Source organism: Nelusetta ayraudi, unplaced genomic scaffold (assembly GCF_046127955.1).
Source record: "Nelusetta ayraudi isolate G7.1 ecotype Tasmania unplaced genomic scaffold, CSIRO-AGI_Nayr_v1 ptg000060l, whole genome shotgun sequence".
Taxonomy (NCBI): Eukaryota; Metazoa; Chordata; class Actinopteri; order Tetraodontiformes; family Monacanthidae; genus Nelusetta; species Nelusetta ayraudi.
The window spans coordinates 3,603,810-3,624,880 of NW_027466110.1; the positions used below are offsets into that span (position 1 = coordinate 3,603,810).

General features: G+C 43.9%; 1 protein-coding gene across 3 annotated transcripts; it reads left to right on the plus strand.

The window, feature by feature from the left end:
• Window positions 1-4,160: 4,160 nt before the first annotated feature.
• ttc21b (tetratricopeptide repeat domain 21B) lies at window positions 4,161-21,063 on the plus strand. 3 transcript variants are annotated; one of them, XM_076039751.1, is made up of 29 exons: window positions 4,161-5,849; window positions 10,578-10,707; window positions 10,786-10,896; window positions 11,003-11,169; window positions 11,285-11,407; window positions 11,557-11,714; window positions 12,491-12,575; window positions 12,709-12,807; window positions 12,929-13,121; window positions 13,197-13,294; window positions 13,513-13,713; window positions 13,799-13,928; window positions 14,013-14,170; window positions 14,462-14,686; window positions 14,763-15,001; window positions 15,449-15,521; window positions 16,064-16,174; window positions 16,258-16,396; window positions 16,499-16,605; window positions 16,970-17,158; window positions 17,393-17,503; window positions 17,597-17,678; window positions 17,785-17,935; window positions 18,023-18,184; window positions 19,212-19,407; window positions 19,933-20,157; window positions 20,246-20,366; window positions 20,435-20,502; window positions 20,674-21,063. In XM_076039751.1, exons 2-29 carry the CDS (start codon window positions 10,701-10,703, stop codon window positions 20,749-20,751), a joined length of 3,807 nt encoding a protein of 1,268 aa, XP_075895866.1. In that variant the 5' UTR covers window positions 4,161-5,849; window positions 10,578-10,700; the 3' UTR covers window positions 20,752-21,063. The 3 variants fall into 3 exon arrangements, with proteins under 3 accessions (XP_075895866.1, XP_075895864.1, XP_075895865.1); XM_076039749.1 differs by lacking the exon at window positions 4,161-5,849 and adding an exon at window positions 7,261-7,422; XM_076039750.1 differs by lacking the exon at window positions 4,161-5,849 and adding an exon at window positions 9,442-9,661.
• Window positions 21,064-21,071: the final 8 nt, after the last annotated feature.

Below are 21,071 nucleotides of genomic sequence, written 5' to 3' on the forward strand. Positions count from 1 at the left end.
TTACAGACAGTGGATGACGACGACCAGTTCAGCTCCTCTGAGGGCAGCACAGTGGAGGGTCTGCCATGCGGGGAAGGAGGCGAGTCCATAGACTTGGACTTGGAGGAGTCTGAGGAACCGATTGGCTGCTTTCCTGATGGTGAACACTTTAAGCTTGCAGCCTCCTACGTGAATCTAACTCTAGCTAATACCGCCCTTGCCCTCCATTTGTCCCTGCTACAGCCTGCGTGCAGAGGTTTAAGTGTTGCCAGGTCAATGTGGAGGTTGGCAGGTGGAAAATGTGGTGGACGCTAAGAAAGACCTGCTTCCGAATAGTGGAGCACAACTGGTTTGAAAGCTTCATCATTTTCATGATCCTCCTCAGCAGCGGCGCACTAGTAAGTCGTAATCTATATTCACTTGGAGCATCTATGGAGGTCAGGCGACCCTTATTTTAGTGATACAAATCACAACTTTAATGCAAACCAAGAACTAACAAAGATTCTCTTCACTCCTCACATCCAGGCTTTTGAAGACGTCTACATTGAGAAGAGAAAGACCATTAAAATAATGTTGGAGTTTGCAGACAAAATCTTCACCTACATCTTCATCCTGGAGATGCTGTTGAAATGGGTGGCGTATGGGTATGCCAAGTATTTCACCAATGCCTGGTGCTGGCTGGACTTCCTTATTGTTGACGTAGGCTCTGCTCACAAGCACTGATTTCGCTGCTCTGACCCAGCACGGGACTTATTATTTTTGACATGCGTGCTGTTTGTGTTCTAGGTCTCGCTTGTCAGTATGATTGCCAATGCGATGGGGTACTCTGAACTCGGTGCCATCAAGTCTTTGAGAACCCTTCGAGCGCTGAGGCCTCTGAGAGCCCTGTCACGCTTTGAAGGCATGAGGGTAAGTAAGACTTTTCCCCCCTCCATATAAAAACATGCTTCATGCAAATGAAACTGAGATGGAATTGATGCTTTAGCAGCTGTTCTACTTTCAATGTCTCTGAATGTTTGGATGATCTAAGAGTTAAAGGACCAGTACGTGAGATTTAACTTAATTTGGGGCTTTAAAACCAGCCGTAGTGTGTGACGGCTGCAATTTTAGGCTACAACATTGGAGCACAAACATTGTGTTGCAGCGATGAAATTGTTATTACTCATGCCACTGTTTTGCTGTGCAACGCACACGGCTTGAACTGGGTCTGACAACTTGCGTAACGGGATGAGGAAGGCTTGTCAGCTGCTAAAATCAATGCAGTAGATATTGATTAGTTGCTCTCATGTTGTGATGGTCTGAAGTTGCAACATTGTTAAGGTGATGGTCTTTCATCACCATATCTATGATTATCATTATTATTCGGGACTGAGCCCCGGCGATTAGAACAGCTCTGAAGCAGAGCAGGTCATTGCAAGGCGAAGACCCGTTTTTATTGTTGTTGTTATTGTTATCATTATTATTATTGTTGTTGTTGTTGTTGTTGTTGTTGTAAACTTGCTCATTGCTGGTAGCTCGACCCACTTTTCGACTATTACATCCTAAGCTTCTGATACTATTTTGCTATTTTGCTATTTTTTTTCCTGGTCTGCAGGTGGTGGTGAATGCCCTCCTGGGAGCCATCCCGTCCATCTTCAACGTGCTGCTGGTGTGTCTCATCTTTTGGCTCATCTTCAGCATCATGGGAGTCAACCTGTTCGCTGGGAAGTTCTACACGTGCATCAACCGAACGACGGACAAGCCTTTTCTTCCGACAGAAGTAAAGAACAAGACCCAGTGTATTAACCTCAAAGATGAAGCTCGATGGAGGAACTGGAAAATAAACTTTGACAACGTTGGCTTGGGTTACCTAGCACTGCTGCAAGTGGTAGGTGACTGCAATGTGGTTAATGGGAAACTGACTGTTGAAATACCAATCTTCGACCGCAATGTTCACAGTGAATCCAATTATTTTGAATGTGTACTTGTGCAGGCTACATTCAAGGGGTGGATGGATATCATGTATGCAGCTATAGACTCTCCAGGAAAGGTAAAAGCAGTTCTCATTCTGTTATGAGTTATGAGTTCAGTTATGAGGTTCACTGTGTATCTGTTTTTTTGTTTGTTTTCTGTCACTATTCTAGCTGGATGAACAACCAGAGTATGAAGAGAACTTGAAGATGTATATATATTTTGTTGTTTTCATTATATTTGGAGCCTTTTTCACTCTAAACCTCTTCATTGGAGTCATAATTGACAATTTCAATCAGCAAAAGAAGAAGATAAGTATCAACTCAGATACATTTAATTGAAATCACAGAATTTGATCATTTTTTGATTCACATTTTCAGTTTTGTCAAATGTTCAAAGTGCATTAGCTGTCATTTAACATACCTTAGATCCCTTATTCACTTAGGGGGCCAAGACATCTTCATGACAGAGGAACAGAAGAAATACTACAACGCCATGAAAAAATTGGGGTCCAAGAAACCACAAAAGCCAATTCCACGGCCATCAGTATGTTGATGAAAGCCTCACATCTTATTCAGAGTATGATTATGGTCTGTGTGTCAAAGCTTACCAAATGTGTTTTGACCTTCTATCTTGTGTCACTTCCAGAACCCTATTCAAGGATTCATCTTTGACCTGACCACCAAACAAGGATTTGACATTGTGATCATGGTTCTAATTTGGTTAAATATGGTAACCATGATGGTGGAAACGACTGACCAGTCAGAACAAATGAATTATGTACTCTACAGAATTAATGTAGTGTTCATCGTTGTCTTCTCTGGAGAGTGTTTGCTGAAGATGATCTCACTCCGCCAATACTACTTCACAAGTGGATGGAACATTTTTGATTTCATCGTGGTCATTCTGTCAATCATCGGTACGACTTTTGTCTATTCAGTGAAAACATGTCACACATTTTCTCGTCGTCTCATTGAATGTTGTTCCTTACGTGTCACTTTCTGCCCTTAGGCTTGTTTCTCTCTGATTTGATTGAGACGTACTTCGTTTCGCCAACCCTGTTCAGAGTCATCCGGTTGGCTCGGATCGGACGTGTCCTCCGCCTTATTAAAAGTGCCAAAGGAATCCGCACGCTCTTGTTTGCCTTGATGATGTCACTTCCTGCCTTGTTCAACATTGGTCTCCTACTTTTTTTGGTGATGTTTATCTATGCCATTTTTGGCATGTCAAACTTTGCCTACGTCAAGAGGGAATCCGGTATCGATGACCTGTTCAATTTCGAGACGTTCGGCAACAGCATGATCTGTTTGTTCCAGATCACCACCTCAGCTGGCTGGGATGGCCTGCTGGCTCCCATTCTCAACAAGCACGAAGACGATTGCAACAACTCTACGGACAACCCTGGCAGTTCCGTCAAGGGAAACTGTGGAAATCCTCCTGTTGGAATTGCCTTCTTCGTGAGCTACATCATCGTCTGTTTTCTCGTCGTCGTCAACATGTACATTGCAGTCATCTTGGAAAACTTCAGCGTGGCCACCGAGGAAAGCGCCGACCCGCTGAGCGAGGATGATTTTGAAATGTTCTATGAGGTCTGGGAGAAGTTTGACCCTCGCGCTACACAGTTTATGGAATACAACAAGCTGTCAGACTTTGCAGACACACTGGACCCACCATTGCGCATTATAAAGCCCAACAAAATGGAACTGATCTCTATGGATCTACCCATGGTGAGCGGTGAGCGCATACACTGCTTGGACATCCTCTTTGCATTCACCAAGCGAGTCCTGGGCGAGGGTGGTGAGATGGATATCCTAAGGGGCCAGATGGAGGAGCGCTTCATGGCCTCCAATCCTTCCAAAGTGTCCTATGAGCCCATAACCACCACCCTCCGCCGCAAACTAGAGGAGACTTCCGCTGTCGTCATCCAGAGGGCGTACAGACAGTATGCAAGAGAACAGGCCACCATCAAAATCTCTGCCGCACCCGACGACATGGTTCTGAAGAATGAAACAGTTATTGAAAATGAGGATCTTGTCACAGGCAAACCCAACGAAGTTTCAAGCGCGGGCAAAGGTGAACTGACACCTTCCATGGCTCCACAACCTTTGTGCAACAACGTGATGACAAACGGGAAACACAAATATGAAAAAGACAAAAGCGAAAGGGAAGTCGCGGGAAAGGATGTATGAAAATTGGATGAGGGAGCACTGGAGAAGCGGCAAAGACATTTCAAATGACCACAACACGTTTACAACATTCAAAAGTAACGGCGACGACCAGCGACGGCCATTATTTAATATGGATCCCTGGCTTGTGTCTACAATAGATAAGTTGCTTGATCAGGCTGTAGCCAGAACACTTTGGCTGTGTTCAGGGGTAAGGACACTTTTAGGGACGTAATGAGGATGGATGTGTGTTCCCAAAGACACGTTAGTTAGTGCTTCACCGTCTATTGCAGCTAGATCTGCTACCGATTGTCATGAATTACTGTCATATCACTGACTGATCTATTAATTGCCCTACTTATCGTTGAAGCAGAAGAAATAAATGTTCTTATGTTATTGTTTCAAGATTTCTTAGTTGGGTTATTGACTTTTTATACTTTTTTTTACACTTCAAATTTGTTGTTCCTTCAGGGGTTCCCTTTGAAAGGTGCAGCACTGTTTGTCTGCGTCTAGCCTTGCTAACAGACAGCTGTGCTTGACAAATCCGGGAGACCATGGTGGAGTTGCTGCAGTTAACTGAAACCTAAGACTTGCACGAACGCTTCCTCGTGATTATGCATGCTGGTGTGTAACCTCTTTGTGGTTCACAGTACACAGGCAGAAGATTATGCCATTTTTTGTATGCTAACAGGAATAAGACAATGAGCCCCAGTACAACTTGCTGTGTGTAAGTAGGCTCGATTACCAGTGTCACACTGTAAGACTCACAAATACGACACATTTAATCAGCAAAACCATGCAGCCTGCTTTGTTCTTACCCGTGTACGTGCGGGTACCGGTACTCAAGACTTAAGACAACGGTTTGTCTTCTAACAAAGTCCCAATGTTATTTGGAACACATCAGAATCAACCCTGTTAATGTTTCCTGTCTCAATCTTAAACCTCTGACAGCTCGCTGAAGGAACTGATCTGTAATGTTGTTGCACAATAACGATGTGAAATATCTTTGGCCTTCTTCAAAAGGTCCCACTAAAACTCAGTGTGTATTTTAAAAACCAAAAAATAAAGTTATGACTATGATGAAACTGAACACATTATCCATGTCAGGTTGTATTATGGGAGAAAGTTCAGGTCCGAGGGTAAATCAATGGACAACAATGTTTTGTTACTGCTGATGTAGTGTATGACTCTATGCCCATGCTTTCTCCTCATTAAACTTTTATGGTGTTTTTATTTTTGAATAGTGCCTGAAAAAATACAATTTTGAGTTGTTTGTGTGTTTTTAATTCTTGAAGATTACCTCTGAATTATTATTCATTTATTTATTTATTTATTTTTTAATGAATATCTAAGTTGGATAAAAGACAATTCTGAATAACTGTCACCAGGACATAGCATCGGACAAACCTGCCATGTGTCCTTGGCTGTTTCCAATTATTGTTTACATTTGACATTGGAAGTTGTGTTACTTTTGTCACTCCCACCTCTGCCATGATGTCCAATCCAAGCTGTGTTCCAGTTCTGTTGTTTCATGTCATAAAAATATAATTACATTCATCAAAGTATATTTTGCATGTTATTAGAACAGTCAGTACTTACTCTCTACTTTATGCATAATGACAGAATGTTTTGGTTGCACAGAATTTATCGTCCATCATTCATATGCATACTGCTTGTAGTATAAGTAAACTGCATGCCACTCTCATGACCAATTTGACTGAAGCGTCAAAAAAATAAAGTCGACATTGACCTCAAGTAAGTGTTAAATAATTATTTTTCATCATGCCAAACTGTTGTATTTTGATTATTACTTGCTAGTTTGTTTTATTTAATGGTTAGCGTTCGGACAGAAAATCGGCGACAAAACCAATGCAAATATGTATTCATTTACTGACACAATCTGTCATTTGCATGTTGTGTGTACTGTGCATTTACCGCCACCGGTGTAACCATTCCTCAGTTAGTGTTGTAAATATGGTACAGAAAAGGTTCTGTTTTTTTCAGGGACCAGTGAAATTAGCTGAAAAAGGGGGGGGAGGCGTAAATGTGTCATCTGTTTCCAGGATGTGTCGCTTACAGCAGTTTATAACTTCACTCTAAAACTGGACAAACTAGACGTGACATTGCCACTGTTCACAGATGTCATCTACGCACTTTTATTTCCCTGCATGCTTCCCATGCAATTGTTTGTTTCACCAAGAGCGGTATTTTATTTGATTTATCCTATCTGAGGATGAGTCAGCCTGTCTGGCCTTTCCCGGTTTAGACTGTCAATTTTAAAATTAGGAAGACAAAAAGTGTCCACACTGGCCTACTTTTCACTTAAATGCTTTACTTAAATGAATTAATGGCCCTTCAGTTGCTCAACTGTATGAAATTACTTACGAAATAAGCTCTTAAAATCGAGAACAAATTTGTTTTTCCTTGTTATGGTTGTATTTATTTGTTTGTCTGCTGCCATCAGTATTTTCTTCTCTTTTCACTCCTTTCCCTTTTCAGCTGTTTCTTTCACATTTTGCTACTGCCAGAAGTATTAAAACCTATCTGATAATAATGTCTAATAATATTTGTTATCTCATAAACAAATATTCAAACTGGGGGCCTTCAGTAGACAAAGGAAATTCCAAACTGACATGTACATACATTGTATGTCTGTCATTGGCCAAAAGTATTGAATGCTATGATATCAAATGTATATCTGCAACTATCAGACCTAAACATGTAGATTTCCATCTCTGTGGGTATAAAAGCTAATAAGCTTGCACATGGTCTCAAAGTGCGTTTTGTGGCTCCTGCCGGAAACTATTAGCATCTTAAGTGGGTGGAACATTTTTATCAATTATTAATAAGAGTCCAAATATTCATTACAGTTCAACATTGCTTTTACCTATTGCGGTGGCTGAATCCTAAGGGCGGTAAACAAGAGGCTGATGGCAAAGTGCTGATTATTCCTGCCATTTCGCCTCTAAAGGATGATGAGATTATCAGTTTGCACCACACCCACTTGCAGTACTTAAAGAGTCGCGTGCGGCTTTTGGTGATTAGCCCCATCGAAAGTGCCAGTGAGGCGTCATCATAAACATGTGACTGCCGGTTTATCTCAGATTTGATGAAAGGAAAACAAAATGAATGTCAAAAGAATGTGCACTTTTGCTGACAGGTGGCGCTATACATCGCCTGCATGTCGACAAGTGCAACAAGAGCAGACCTGCACAGTCTTCTTGCCCGTTGCCCGGCAACCAAACATCAAGCTCCTTTGTTATCCTGCATTACGGTGGGAGATAGGAAGTTGGTCTGCCGTCCGTGCCCTGTCAGTCTCACCAGCAAGGTAATAAACGTGAAAGGATGTTTATGGGGCTCGAGATCTAGCCACCGGCATCCATGGTGCGGCGATGTGGGGCGGAAACAATTCAGGGGGAAATCTGAGAATGGTACCCATTACAGCTCTGTAATTTTATTTGCTGCATTGGAAAGAAAAACCCCATTAGATTAGGTAGTAGTGAGTCCCCCTCCCCACCTTGCCAGTGTCGTAATAGACAGACACACCCACATGAACACAGAAGTTTCCTCTCATGTTGCTTGCGACGCACACAAATATCCTGCCAAGGCCGCTGTCCATTATTCTAATATGGCAGAAATAAGTAAGTAAGAAATAAGAACTGCAAAAAAAAAAACATTTGGTCATTAGCTGTCACAAAGAGACAGCAACAACACTTCCTTCTGATGCCTGTTTACGATTAGATGCACGTCCTGAGATTTTCAGCAACATTCTTCCATCGTAATACATATGGAAAAAGAAATAAGAGTTCATTAGCAAGTGAGCTGCTTGTATTATTGGCTATGGCTCTTTGATCAATAATGGTCTGTGCAAACCACAATGGATACAGCCATTAGAATGCTATAGCAGCGGATCCCTGGGGATGCATATTCCACAGTCCTCCCTCTAATAGGTTTTCAAATGCATCCTTTGTAAGTGCAACAACACATGCAGTATTTATCGCTTCGTGCAAAGTGCAACACCTACATTAGGCAGCAGGTCACAGTTCCACACAGGCATTGGTATTAATAACATTTTAATTACACCAATTAGTCGGCTAATTCATGAATGAGTCATATTTTATATTGAATTGATAAAATATTAGCTAAAAAGTCACTTCTGATAACACAGGTTTTGAAACCGTGAGGTCACAGGCACACAGACATTTCCCATTGCGGCACATGCTCAGAGCTCAATACCAACCTGATTTACTCTTCCATTGATGTGTGCTGCAGAGAGTAATGATTATGTGCCAGAGTTAGTGCTAAATAGTATCTGACACGGCATGGAAAGGCCTCTCTTGAAACAGTTGCTGCTATGCCACACACTGGCTGCCACTGCCATGGATGCAACACTGTGGACACACAGTATAAAGTTCATGGGCCTACTTAACAGTCAATGCATGGTGTTGCATAACATTTGCCAACCAATTACCAGCAGCTGTAGGGAATCATGTTTCCATTCTGTGAGGTTGGAAAAAAAAAACTTTCAACATTTGGCAGACAGCAGGAAAAAAAAGGAATTAAACTACAGCGCTTAGCTTCAGCTTTTCTTTTGTTTTCTTTTTTTTAGTCAGAAAGAAGGCAAAGAGGAGTGAGGGTCAGGTTGTCAACATTATTTGTACATAGGTGTAGGAACTGTGTACATCTAGCAAACTGAATGGCAGCCCAACCACCAGCCGACTAACCACAGTAAACCAACCATGCTCAGTCTATCCAAATCATTTCCATGTATTCAAAGTGGGTCAGGACGAAAGAAGTCAAAGAGCTCAAGACGTAAAAAGTTAAAAGACTGTCACTTGTTTTTAATATTTTTTATTGGTTTCAGTGGTGGTGGTAGTGATAGGACTGTAATTGTTATTGGGTTGTGCATCATTAAATATAATGTCAATGGTATCAATTACCGCCCACATTATAAATAGCATGATGGTGTTATTTTATTTTTAATTATAATTACTGTTATTGTTGTCGTGATGGTGAATGTTTTGTGAAAATAGATGGAAAAGAAGATGAAGATAGAGACATCAGCACTTGTGACATTAAAATAGCAGCAGCACACTTGTAGAAGCGTTTTAATAGAGAAGCATAACTGCGCCACCTAGCGAGTCTTGGCCAAAACTACTGTTGTTCAAGTCTTGCGGTATTACTGACTTTAATCTGTCAGGCTTTTCCAAACAGAGTTTCCTCCATCAATGCATGACGAGCATCGTAACTTAATACAGCGGATTCAATTCACGACGTGACCTTTTCGGTTACAACACCTACGACACTTACGGAATAAAACAGGAAGTGGTGCCTGACAGACTAATCTTTGGGAATAAATCCACCCTGCGCAGGCAACGGTTACCAAGATACCAGAACACGCCGAAGTAGCCTGTCTGCAAGATGGCGAAGACAGACACCCAAACCCAACACTAACGTTGCTTCGCAGAGTATCTTTAATTGTGACAGCCGTCCTGTAAAAAGTAGTAATAATATTCCTGATAATTCAACCAGTCCCGCGCAAGATGGAGGACGAAGAGACAACGTTGGTGAGGAAACACGCTTCTCCTGTGACGCTGTGAAACGACCGACGGAGACTCGCTAGGCTTAAATAATACAGTAAATAGCCACCGAAAGGCTGGTAAATAGACACCTCTATTCCACAGCGTTTGGTTTTAAACTCCACTTTTGTCACGTCGGCTGGGACGGAAGGAAATTGCGCATTATTACGGTTAGCTAACCCGTTGCTAGCGAAGCTTAGACGCTGTATGGGAGCTGGAGTTGCCAGCCGTCCCTTAGAATACAGAATTGTCCCGTGTTTGACAATGAACTGGTGTCCCCCGTTTTGAATCGATACGGCACGGGGTTTGTCCCGTATTTCTGAGTTGTCTTGAACATACAGTTATTTTCGCTGCAAACTTACGTTTCTTTCCATAGCGTCCCAAAAGCGTAATTTACATCACTGCAGGCAATAGCAACCTATTCACAACAACTTCCTACTGGCTGCGTAGCTTGCGTAGGGTAGGCTATGAATCAGGACGTTCTTCTTCTTTTTTCCCCAGCTTTATTATTGTAATTTTTTCAGCTTTATTTATTTAATTCATTTGTAAAAAGCCATCCATCCTGCACTTTATTGATTGCTGTGCCAAAATATGTTAAATTAAAAGATTTTGATACAATTTAATCATTCAGCTCATTTCTATTGTCTATTGGTAACAAAGCAATTCAAAATATGTGAACTGTATACTTTTTTGAAACCCTATTTGAAGTTAGGATTTACCATGACTGGTGAGCCACTGACCTGTGATGGCCGTGGCCCCAAGCACTGCGGGAGGCATCTTTTATTTTGCTTGTTGAAAGTTGGCAACACTACTGGGCACGCTCCACCACCGTGCTGTTTGTTTGGGAACCTTCATATAATGTCAGTGTCATTTCTTAACATTACTCTTGTCTGTTTCCACGCAGTCGCTGATCAGATGCTACTGCTACGAAAAGTATTACAATCACGCCGCAAACGCAGCTGCTGCCGCTCAGAGGAAACTCAGCAGCGTCCCCATCTGCAGCTTCTATCATGCGTATGCAAAACTCATGCAAGGTGAGCTTTGCAAAAAACGATGGTTGAAAGAAAGTCGTTTTCTTTTTCTTTTGACTCAAGTTATTGTCCTGCCCGCAGATCAAATCGATGAAGCCTCAGTGGAGCTAGAGACCATCAGGGACAGTCGAGATGTGTCGCTGTGCACATTAATGGCCCTAGTGTATGCTGAGAAGAAAAAGTCACACCCAGGTAAAGCAGCAGGCGTGTGTCACTCTTGATTATCCCCCTCTCTCAGTCCCTTGTAAAAAGCCTGTTGAAAATAATCCTTGCTTTAATGAAAATATTTTTTTCTCAGACAGAGAACTCATTCAAGAGCTCGATGCAAAGGTCAAAGAGGACCGTAAGAGTGCATCCCCTAAGAGTCTGTACAACGCCGGGATGTTTCTGTGGCTATTAGGACGAAATGATAAAGCCCGGGAGTACACGGAGAGAATGATCAAAATCTCCAATGGCTCCAGAGAGGTGAGTTCTGTGTCCTTTGCCAGAATGAGCTCTTTGACAAACAGGGCGTTCTGTGGCATTTTGTTGTTTGTGACGTCATGTCTTTTGTCTGTGTGCGCTCCTCTCTTTCTCTAAGGGGATCATTCTGAAAGCCTGGATAGACGTGACGTCCGGCAAAGACGCTTATGCCAGGAAGGCTGGAAAATACTTTGACGAGGGGCTGAAGGAGCGAGCTGATGTTTTTGCCCTGATGGGAAAGGTGAGATGTGAGAAAAGATTTGAAATGTTGTTGCTTTTGAAGCCACTGACTGATGCCTTTCAACTATGTAAATGGATGGAATGGGAAAGTTGCGACCCACAATTGTAACAACACACTTTCCACTAAACATAGTTGATTGTGCCTCGCAGGCTCAGTACTATGAATACCGTCAGAACTACTCTGGGGCGCTGGAGGTGGTCAACCAGGTCATCGTGGGTTTCCCGGGGTTTTTGCCAGCCTTTGTCAAAAAGATGAAACTGCTGCTCAGCCTTCAAGACTGGGAACAAACAGTTGATGCTGCTCACAGGTAAAAGGATTCTTGCATTGTGCTCAAAGGTTTAACTGTTATACCTTTGCATAGCAGACTAGAGTAGAGCAGCGTCTCATGAGTAAAAGTGCTTTGTGTTAACTGTAAGAGGGACTTAGTTCATTTGTGGGATTTTCGGTGCTCAAATCAGAGACGCATCATTATATTCAGAGGGTTTTGATATGATGGATTTTCTATCATATGGGAACATTTCATAAACATTTGAAAATGCTTAATCCCCGATTTCCTGACATCCCTATTGATCTAACATCTGTCTTACACCAGCTGTGATGTCAGTGTAAAAATCACAAGAGCCTATCTTTATGTTAATACAATTCATATTATTGGCTAAAATGCAACAGTCACTTATTTTTATAACCAAATAAATGCATATGTGTTTCTCTTTAAATTTGGCACATTCTGCCTTTGAGTGGAGATTATCCAGTAGCCTGCTGCGCCACGATAACCAAGTCTGTTTGTACTGGCTGGGCATTGACCGAAACCATGTTCAAGAATTCTGTCATTTCTTCTCCAAACATGATAAAGGGAGGTCACTCTTGGCCACGGGCTCTCACTTAAGAGGAAGTGTAAGAAGCACAGAACATTACATCCTTTAGCGGTCTTGGATGTTCCTTTTAGTTTTAATGACATTTGCCAAGTAGCTCAACACTGTGCTGCAACACCACCAGATACTCTGTTCATATCAATCACGGCATTCTAAGTTTATTAAGTCTTTCAGATGGACTTCATTCAAGGCACCTTGTGTCATATTTCAGGCTTTTACAGAGGGATAAAAATAACCTGGAGGCGCTGCGTATGCTGGCTCTACATTCGTTATGCAGAAATGGAGACATAACTGAGGTAACGTGTTTGCAGCTCTTAATCCCGTACATGTGAATCATCAGGAATCTGGGTCTATTTATTGACGGCATAATGGCACCGTGTCAAAGAGGTTGTCGATTCATAAGCAATGTTTTCTGCCTCCTTTTTGCAGTCAGCAAAGCTGCTTTCAAACCTCATCAGCAGTTTGGAGATCCTGGAACCACAGAACCCAGAGCTTTTCTACAGGATGTCTCTCGCCTTCACCCGTGTCGTAAGACACCCGTTCATTCCTCACTCTCAGCTCTAACCTGTTTGATGCGTGTTGGCTTTCAGTGTTTGCTTTTTATTAAATATGGGGTTTTTTTGGGGGGGGGGCGGATGATTTGTCACAGTGTGGACGAAGCGAGAAATTGATTGAACAGACCTTCAGGATGGTGGACAGAGCGTTTGCTTTGGCACCGGGAGACTCGGATTTAGCCACAGAACTGGGCTACCAGATGGTGCTCCAGGGCAGAACCAAGGAGTCTCTGAAGTGGTACAAGATTGCCATGACTTTGGACGAGACCAGTGTTGCTGCTCTGACTGGTACCGTCATACAGCTTTTTACACAGGACACTTCACTTGCGTTTTTTTGTTTGTAAAGTTGTTGCCTCTCCACAGGGAAAATTCGTTGTCAGTTGATGGAGGGTCAACTTGAAGATGCAGAACAACAGCTGGAATTTCTCACAGAGATTCAACAATCTATTGGAAAATCTGGGGTAACGTCACCGATATGAAGAGGAGATTGCACGAGAGAATTATCTGCGTTGAGAGTGATTAATATGCTTCAATTGTTATTACGCTAATGCACCTGGCAGCACAGGAAGCAGCCTCCTCCTTTCGTGTCTCTATCACTGAAACTAATCTTTCTGCATTTGTTCTTTCCCTTTCCTGTCATCCCCATGGCTGTTTAATTGGATTTCCTGTCACCAATCAGGAGCTGCTGTACCTGCGTGCCGTTCTGGCCGTGAAGAGAAGGCGTACTCAGGAAGAGGTGACCAATCTGCTGAACGATGCCGTGGACACGCACTTCTCCAACCTGCAGGGTTTGCCCCTGGGAGTGGAATACTTTGAAAAGTTAAATCCTGACTTCCTGATGGAGATTGTCAAGGAATATCTTGCACTGTGTCCTGCTAAGGTGAGACCTGGGTGGGTGACTTCATTTTAATGTGTTTGTAGTTCCCCCCCGCCCCCAAGAAAATGCTTATTCTACTATGTTCCAGCCTCCAGCACAGGGCCAGCCTGCGGCCCCACAGCTCCAGCACTGTGCGACCCTAATGGATACTGTGGTGAAGACGGTTCCAGGCCTCCCTCAAGCTGTCTACCTGCTTGCCAGAGTCAAGTACCAGTCGGGTGAGTTCTGAATTTTAAACGCTTTTGTTTTTGTACAAGTTTCAGCTTCAGAACTTCAGCTTCGTCCTATGGCTTCTGTTCCAGGTGACACGGACGGCGCTCAGGGCAGCCTTCAACACTGCCTGGACCATTGTCCTTCTCATGCAGACGCCCACCTGCTGATGGCGCAGATCCACCTGCAGCAGGGAAACTTTGTGGCGTGCTCCCAGTCTCTGGAACTCTGTCTGAGTCACAACTTTGAGGTAAAGTTGCCGTCAAAACGCATGACAACATGAAAAACTACTGGGGGCTTAATGATTTTAATGGAGAAAAAAACTCCATGCGTGACAACATAGATCTCGATAAAACAGCATATTCAGACCTTTGTTGTTGAACATTACAAACATTTGGCTTTTGCTTCCTACTGAAACTGAAGCTTTTTAGAAAAGATGATTCCTGACAGTGGAATAAAACCTGAGCAAAGCAAAAACTTTTTTGGTGTGTGTGGACCACTGTGCTGAACTGAACGGAATTACTTTTTTCCCTCTTTTCAGATCCGAGAACATCCGTTGTACCACCTGATCAAGGCCCAGGCCAAGAAGAAGATGGGCGAGCTGACGGAGGCGATTCAGACTCTGCAGATGGCCATGAGTCTCCCGAACGTCCGCCGAGCTGCATCCTCCGCAAAGTCCAAGCACAAGAAGATCGAGCTGAGTCCCGCTGACTGCGTCTCTGTCTTCCTGGAGTTAGCGGAGGCCTTGTGGCTCAACGGAGAACAGGCGAGTCTCACCGCATCCTACATAAGGTTTTTCAACAGTGGCCAGCGGGTACTCACGCATGTCTTTGATCTGGTAGCACGAAGCAGCGAAAGTGATGCAGGATGCAATCAACGAGTTCTCAGGAACGCCTGAGGAGCTCCGTGTGACCATAGCCAACGCTGACCTGGCCCTGCTGCGAGGAGATACGGAGCTGGCGCTGAGCATGCTCCGAAACATCACGCCGGAGCAGCCCTACTACATCCAGGCCAAGGAGAAAATGGCTGACATTTATCTGAACCACAGAAAAGAAAAATGTCTGTATGCAAGCTGTTACAGGTGAGCACGACTCCGGTATTAAAATACAGTGAAAGCCATCCAAGTGGAAAATAGAGCCAAAAAAAAAACAATAATAATAAGTTTAAGGCAATCCTGATGCGTGATAGTAGCCCAACATATGGTCGAACCCCATTTGAAAGCCGATATGGGTGGAAAATGTTTCCCCGATGGGACCGGGAGCCTAAATGTTTAATCCGGCTCAGAGTGTTTTTCGTCCCCAAGTAACTTAAAACAAATCAAATGAAATTTTCAACCAGAGGCCGTTTATGCTGTAAAGTGGAAGCGTGCACTGATGCGTCCAGCCCTCTGTGCCGCTCTAGTTTTGTGTGCGTCAGCGGCTGAGGTTTGCTAAAGCATGAGCTAATCCCAAACCAGCACAGACCCACTGGATGTCCACATAATGAAGCCAAACTATATGTAATGTGGCTTTTCTGTCTTTCTATGCAGAGAAATGGTGGAGAAGCTGCCCAGCACTCACACATACCTCCTACTCGGTGATGCCTACATTAACATTCAAGAGGTAAAAGAGAGGGGAAATGGAATTCATGTGTGACTTAAGGTTTCCCCGTTTTTATGGTTTTGAGAAGGAGCACAGTCTCAGTCAGATCCAACTAGAAGCAGTTGAAACAAAAGTGTCCTCATATCTAAAAACGTCATTTATTTATTCAAAAGTCGGCCATGTCAACAGAGAGAAATAAACATTGATTTCACTGATAAGGTGAAACAAATGAGTAAATGTTTTTTTCAGGAAGTTACTCAGTAATGGTTGACGTTTAAAAGTGGCATCATGTTCCTGCTCTCAGGGGAGCAGAGATGGATTTAAATAAATCAAGGAGGAGAGGAGCTGATGTTCCTGATAACCCTCCAAGAAGCTCATTGATTGGTGTTTGTGCCCATTTTTGGATCCATATTTTTCATGATTGACTCCAGCAAAGCCGTGTTCAGCCTGACTTTAAAGAATAAAAATGAATCTGACATTCTTAAGTATGCTCACAAAAAGTATTTTCAGGAAATGGATACTTTACAGAGTGAATGACTTTTTTTTCCCCCCTTGCCCGTCAGCCCGAGAAAGCCATTGAAGTTTATGAACACGCTCTGAAGAAGAACCCCAGAGACGGAGCTTTAGCCACCAAGATCGGAAAAGCTCTGGTCAAGACTCACAACTACGTCAAGGTTTGTATCAAACAGAAACGCGACTCGGCGCTGGGCACTGGGGCAGACAGATGTTGACGTGAGGTTGTTGTTGCGTTGCGCAGGCCATAAATTATTACGAAGCCGCCCTGAAGACGGAGCAGCAGAACTTCCTGCGCTACGACCTTGCGGAGCTGCTGATGAAGATGAAGCAGTACGAGCGCTGTGAGAGAGTCCTGCACGAAGCCCTGGACCACGAACCAGGTCAGCGACGTGAGAAACAATAAAAGCACCTCTTGTCTCGTCTATGGTGCGAGAACCAGTTGCCACTAACAAGCTTCTCTTTTTTTGGATTGTTTTCCGAAGTGAATGAAATGCAGATGCTGTCAGATGATTGTCGTTATCTGGTGTTGTTGGCGAAGGTCCAACACAAGGTCGACAAACACGAGGACGCTTTACTCTCACTACAAAGGGTGAGTTGTCCAAATGATGTGTTTTGTTGAGTTAAACAATTTATCACATTACTTTAAATGCAAAAAAAAGTTCTTAACCAGGATACACGAAAACACTGGACGCCAGATTTCACAGTTGAACAAGTCAAAGTCTGAAATACATTATTTTCCACAAAACTTTCTTTATAATTCTACATATTTGCCACCAAGTGTTTAAGTCATAATAGTTATTTCACATTGGCTGAAATGCTACGATGGAAAACGTCAGTCTTTTTAAGAGTGTAGCGGAACTGCATGGTACCAGAAATCAGACAAGCGGCCAATGGCTACTCTCAAATTTCGCCGATGGTTGCTGACGTTGTGTCCGCGCTGTGCGGTTTTGCAGGCGCGCGACGTGCAGGCCAAGGTGCTGAAGCGGGTGCAGTTGGAGCAGCCCGACGGCGTCCCCGCGCAGAAGCAGCTCGCCGCCGAGATCTGCGCCGAGATCGCGAAACACTACACGAGTCAGAGGGGCTACGAGAGAGCGGTCAAATTCTACAAAGAGGCTCTTGTGTATTGTGAGACGGATCGCAAGGTCAGCGCGGCCGAGTCAAAAACCTCCTGTGTGCTCGGTGCAGCTGGGCTTTACAAATGCTGGCAACCATGAGAGTCTGGAGCTGGAGGGCAGTGGGGGAGGGGGTGGGTGATTGGCAGGGGGGGTTAACATGTTATTATCTTAGCTGTTGATAGCTGGATGTAAGATGCAGTTCGATGCATCTAGCCTGCAGTATTGTGTTTCTTCACGGGGGGGCAAATGCTTCTCCTGCAGGTGATGATGGAGTTGGCCAGGCTGTACCTCACCCTGGACGAGGTGGACGCGTGCCAGGATCAGTGCAGCGTTATTTTGAAGAACGATCAGTTCAATGAAGATGCAACCCTGGTTTGTTTTTCTGCTGCCTTTGCTTCTCTTTAGTTCCTTTTTTTTTTTTTTTCACTTTCACATTTGTTTCTCACATCATGCGTCCGTCCTCAGATGATGGCTGACATCATGTTCAGGAAACAGGACTACGAACAGGCCGTTTTCCACTTCCAGCAGCTCCTGGAGCGCAAACCAGGTGATTTTTTTTTTTATTGTTTTTTTCTCATCACTTGGGTTTAAATCTAGACGTATCTTCCCTGTGCCTGTGAAAGACATTCAAACCCAGACCCTCTCACTTCCAGACAACTATCCAACACTGTCACGTCTCATTGACTTGTTGAGGAGAGCCGGGAAGTTGGAAGACGTTCCCAGATTCCTTGATATGGCGGAGAAACATTTTCCGCGGGCCAAGTTTGACCCGGGGTTCAACTATTGCAAAGGGCATTATCTCTGGTAAGACTGGGTCGCTGCCCCCCCGGCCCGTATGCATGCTGCAGTCTGCTGCAGGGTTTGTCACCTGGCCGTGTGTCTGCTGATCAGGTTCACAGGGCAGCCCAACGACGCTCTTCAGCACTTCAACAAAGCTCGAAAGGACAACGACTGGGGTCAGAACGCCGTTTACACCATGATCGAAATCTACCTGAACCCCGACAACGACACCATGGGAGGGGAGGTGTTTGAGAACCTCGACGGCGACACAGGGTGAGTGGCAGTACAGCGCGCCATGATTTTTATCCTCTTTCCGGAAATGCAGCAGACAGCTCCTTAAACAAGTATGTGGGTGTTTTTAAAAATAGGGCATGTTTTCTTTTTTTGTTTTGGTTTCCGTGTTCTCTTAATCCGCGCACACACCAGCGGTACTGGAAAATAATCTCGTGCACATCTAACAGCATCTGCAGGCTCACCACGGATGCCAAGTGCATGCCAGTGCAAGAGGTGGCGCTATAATCTCCAGCCAATTAGAAGCCTGGAAAAAAGAAGGAAAGCAGAAAAGCCTCAGCAACGACAATGTAGTGGAGGGCTGATACAATGGAGGAATTGTCTCTACATATTACACAATAGCTGCCTTTCTATCACCCCTAGAATTGCGCAAAACCTAAATATTGCAATAAAAAACAGCTAATGGAAACACGTACATTTGGAAAAACCTCTCAAATATGGCTAAAAGGTTTTGAAGCTCTCGAGGTGGTTTTTCAGACTTATCCATATAGAGGTATGGTAAGGTAACGTTATGTTTGGACGGAGGAGGAGACAGAATATTTTTTACAAGTAATCAAAGAGTAAAATATAACAACGACTCTTGACAGCAAACAAACGTAAAACAAAAAAAAAAGCAAACGTAGAGAATTACGGCCTATGCGCTTCACACCATTCAATGGAAAAGCCTGCAAATCACAATTGTATTCGCTTTCGCTTTTGTTTTGCGAAAACTGTAATGGAAACGCAGTGTGAGAGTTGAATGTACAGTATCCCGACTCTCAAGAGTAAAACTAGAAATATTTTGTTTGTTATGTCCGCCATTCATTCACTCACAGAAAAATGTCACATAGGAAGGACAACGTTAAACAAAAGAGACAAGCCAAAAAAAACACCTTCACTCCCAAAAGCTCTGATTGCAGTCGGCTAAAGATCTCTCATGTGTGTTTGCGTGCGGATGAGAGGCCAAACTGCATTGACAAAATCCCTCTACGCTCCAAACGCGTGCGCTCATCGGCACTAATCCCGACAGGAACTCCACGGAGAAGCAGGAGTCGGAGCAGCTCGCCGTGAGAACGGCCGAGAAGCTGCTGAAAGAGATCAAGCCTCAGACGCCGGGCGGCCACGTCCAGCTGCGTATACTGGAGAGCTACTGTCTCCTGGCTACCAAGCAGAAGGCAAACATCGAGAAAGCCCTCAGCGTTTTCACTGAGATCGCAAACAACGAAGTGAGTGAACTCGCTTATTGTGTCAATACAAGTCACGGCGGGTAATTACTCCCTGTCTAAATGTCAGCCTTTTGTTGACAAGATGAGCATTAAGCTGCTAATCCAGGATGCCACTAATCATTATTTATTTTTTTTAAGAGGGGACTCGTCTTCACGTTTCTTTTGGTGGTTACACACTTGACGTTGTGTTGTGAGTCATTTCCCACACGTTTCTATCCCAGAGCGTGAAACGACATCCGGCCAACGGTGCAATAATTTATTTGTGCACTGAGGAGCTGAAATCGACAATCATCGGAGTTGTCGGGTTACTGGAATTTCCACTTTGTCAGCTTACAACCTCCACAAACTGCAGGCGATTATCGCTTGTGTGTGTGTGTGTGTGTGTGTGTGTGTGTGTGTGTGTGTGTGTGTGTGTGTGTGTGTGTGTGTGTGTGTGTGTGTGTGTGTGTGTGTGTGTGTGTGTGTTGTGCCTGTTTTGTGCCCGTTTCACCAGGACTCTCTCCCTCTCTCCGGCTCCACTCGCAGAAAGACCACGTGCCGGCACTGCTGGCCATGGCGACGGCGTACATGATGCTGAAGCAGACGCCCCGAGCCAGGAACCAGCTCAAGCGCATCGCCAAGATGAACTGGAGCATCGTGGACGCCGACGAGTTCGAGAAGAGCTGGCTGCTCCTGGCAGACGTCTACATCCATTCGGGGAAGTACGACATGGCCGGGGACCTCTTGAAGAGGTGCCTCAATCACAACAAGGTCAGCGCTGTTGCTGTTGCTGTTGCTGTTGCGTGGAGAGTTGACCTTTGAAGAAGCTTTAAAGTTTGTCTCTTCTCTTTTTTCACAGTCGTGCTGTAAAGCGTACGAGTATCTGGGCTACATCATGGAAAAAGAGCAGACGTTCCGTGATGCGGCGCTCAATTACGAGCTGGCGTGGAAATATGGAAACCGGACCAACCCCACTATTGGTGCGTCGTGTTGCGCGTGTGACGGAGGCGCGAGAAGTTGCAACATCTAATGTTTTCTTCCTTTTCAGGGTACAAGCTCGCCTTCAACTACTTAAAGGCAAAGAGGCACGTTGACGCCATAGATGTGTGTCATAAGGTGAGACATCATTGGTTGTTTGTGCAGTTGTGCTGTGTGTTTTGTCTTTATCGCTCAGAGTATTTTTTATTTTATTTTTTCCCTTCTGCTGTTTCGAAGTGTGTATAGGCTATGACTGAAATAAACTAAAAAAGTAAACTCAACTAGTATTCTCATCTTGTGTCTCATCAGGTTCTGGCTGCTCATCCAAATTACCCCAGGATGCGAAAGGACATCCTGGACAAAGCTCGCACCGCCCTCAGATCCTGATGTTAAAGCTCTTTGACGCTCCTTCTGTTACCTTTAATACACTTTTGTTTTATAGTTGTTGTTTTTTGTTTGTTTTTTTACCATGAAGCTTTTTTTTTTTTTTTTAACATAAGTGTCTATTTTTGTGTAAATAGTGAAGTTTTGTATCGCCGATGAAGAAGTCAGAGCTTGGCAAGGTTTTTGCCAGACACTGAACTGAATCGAATGGCACCGTGTGACATTTGTAAGAAGGTACTGGCAGGAAGAGAAACATAAATTATATGTATGTATATAGATATATTGAGCTTCAAAATTAAAGCACTTGTTGTTTTTTTTGTTTT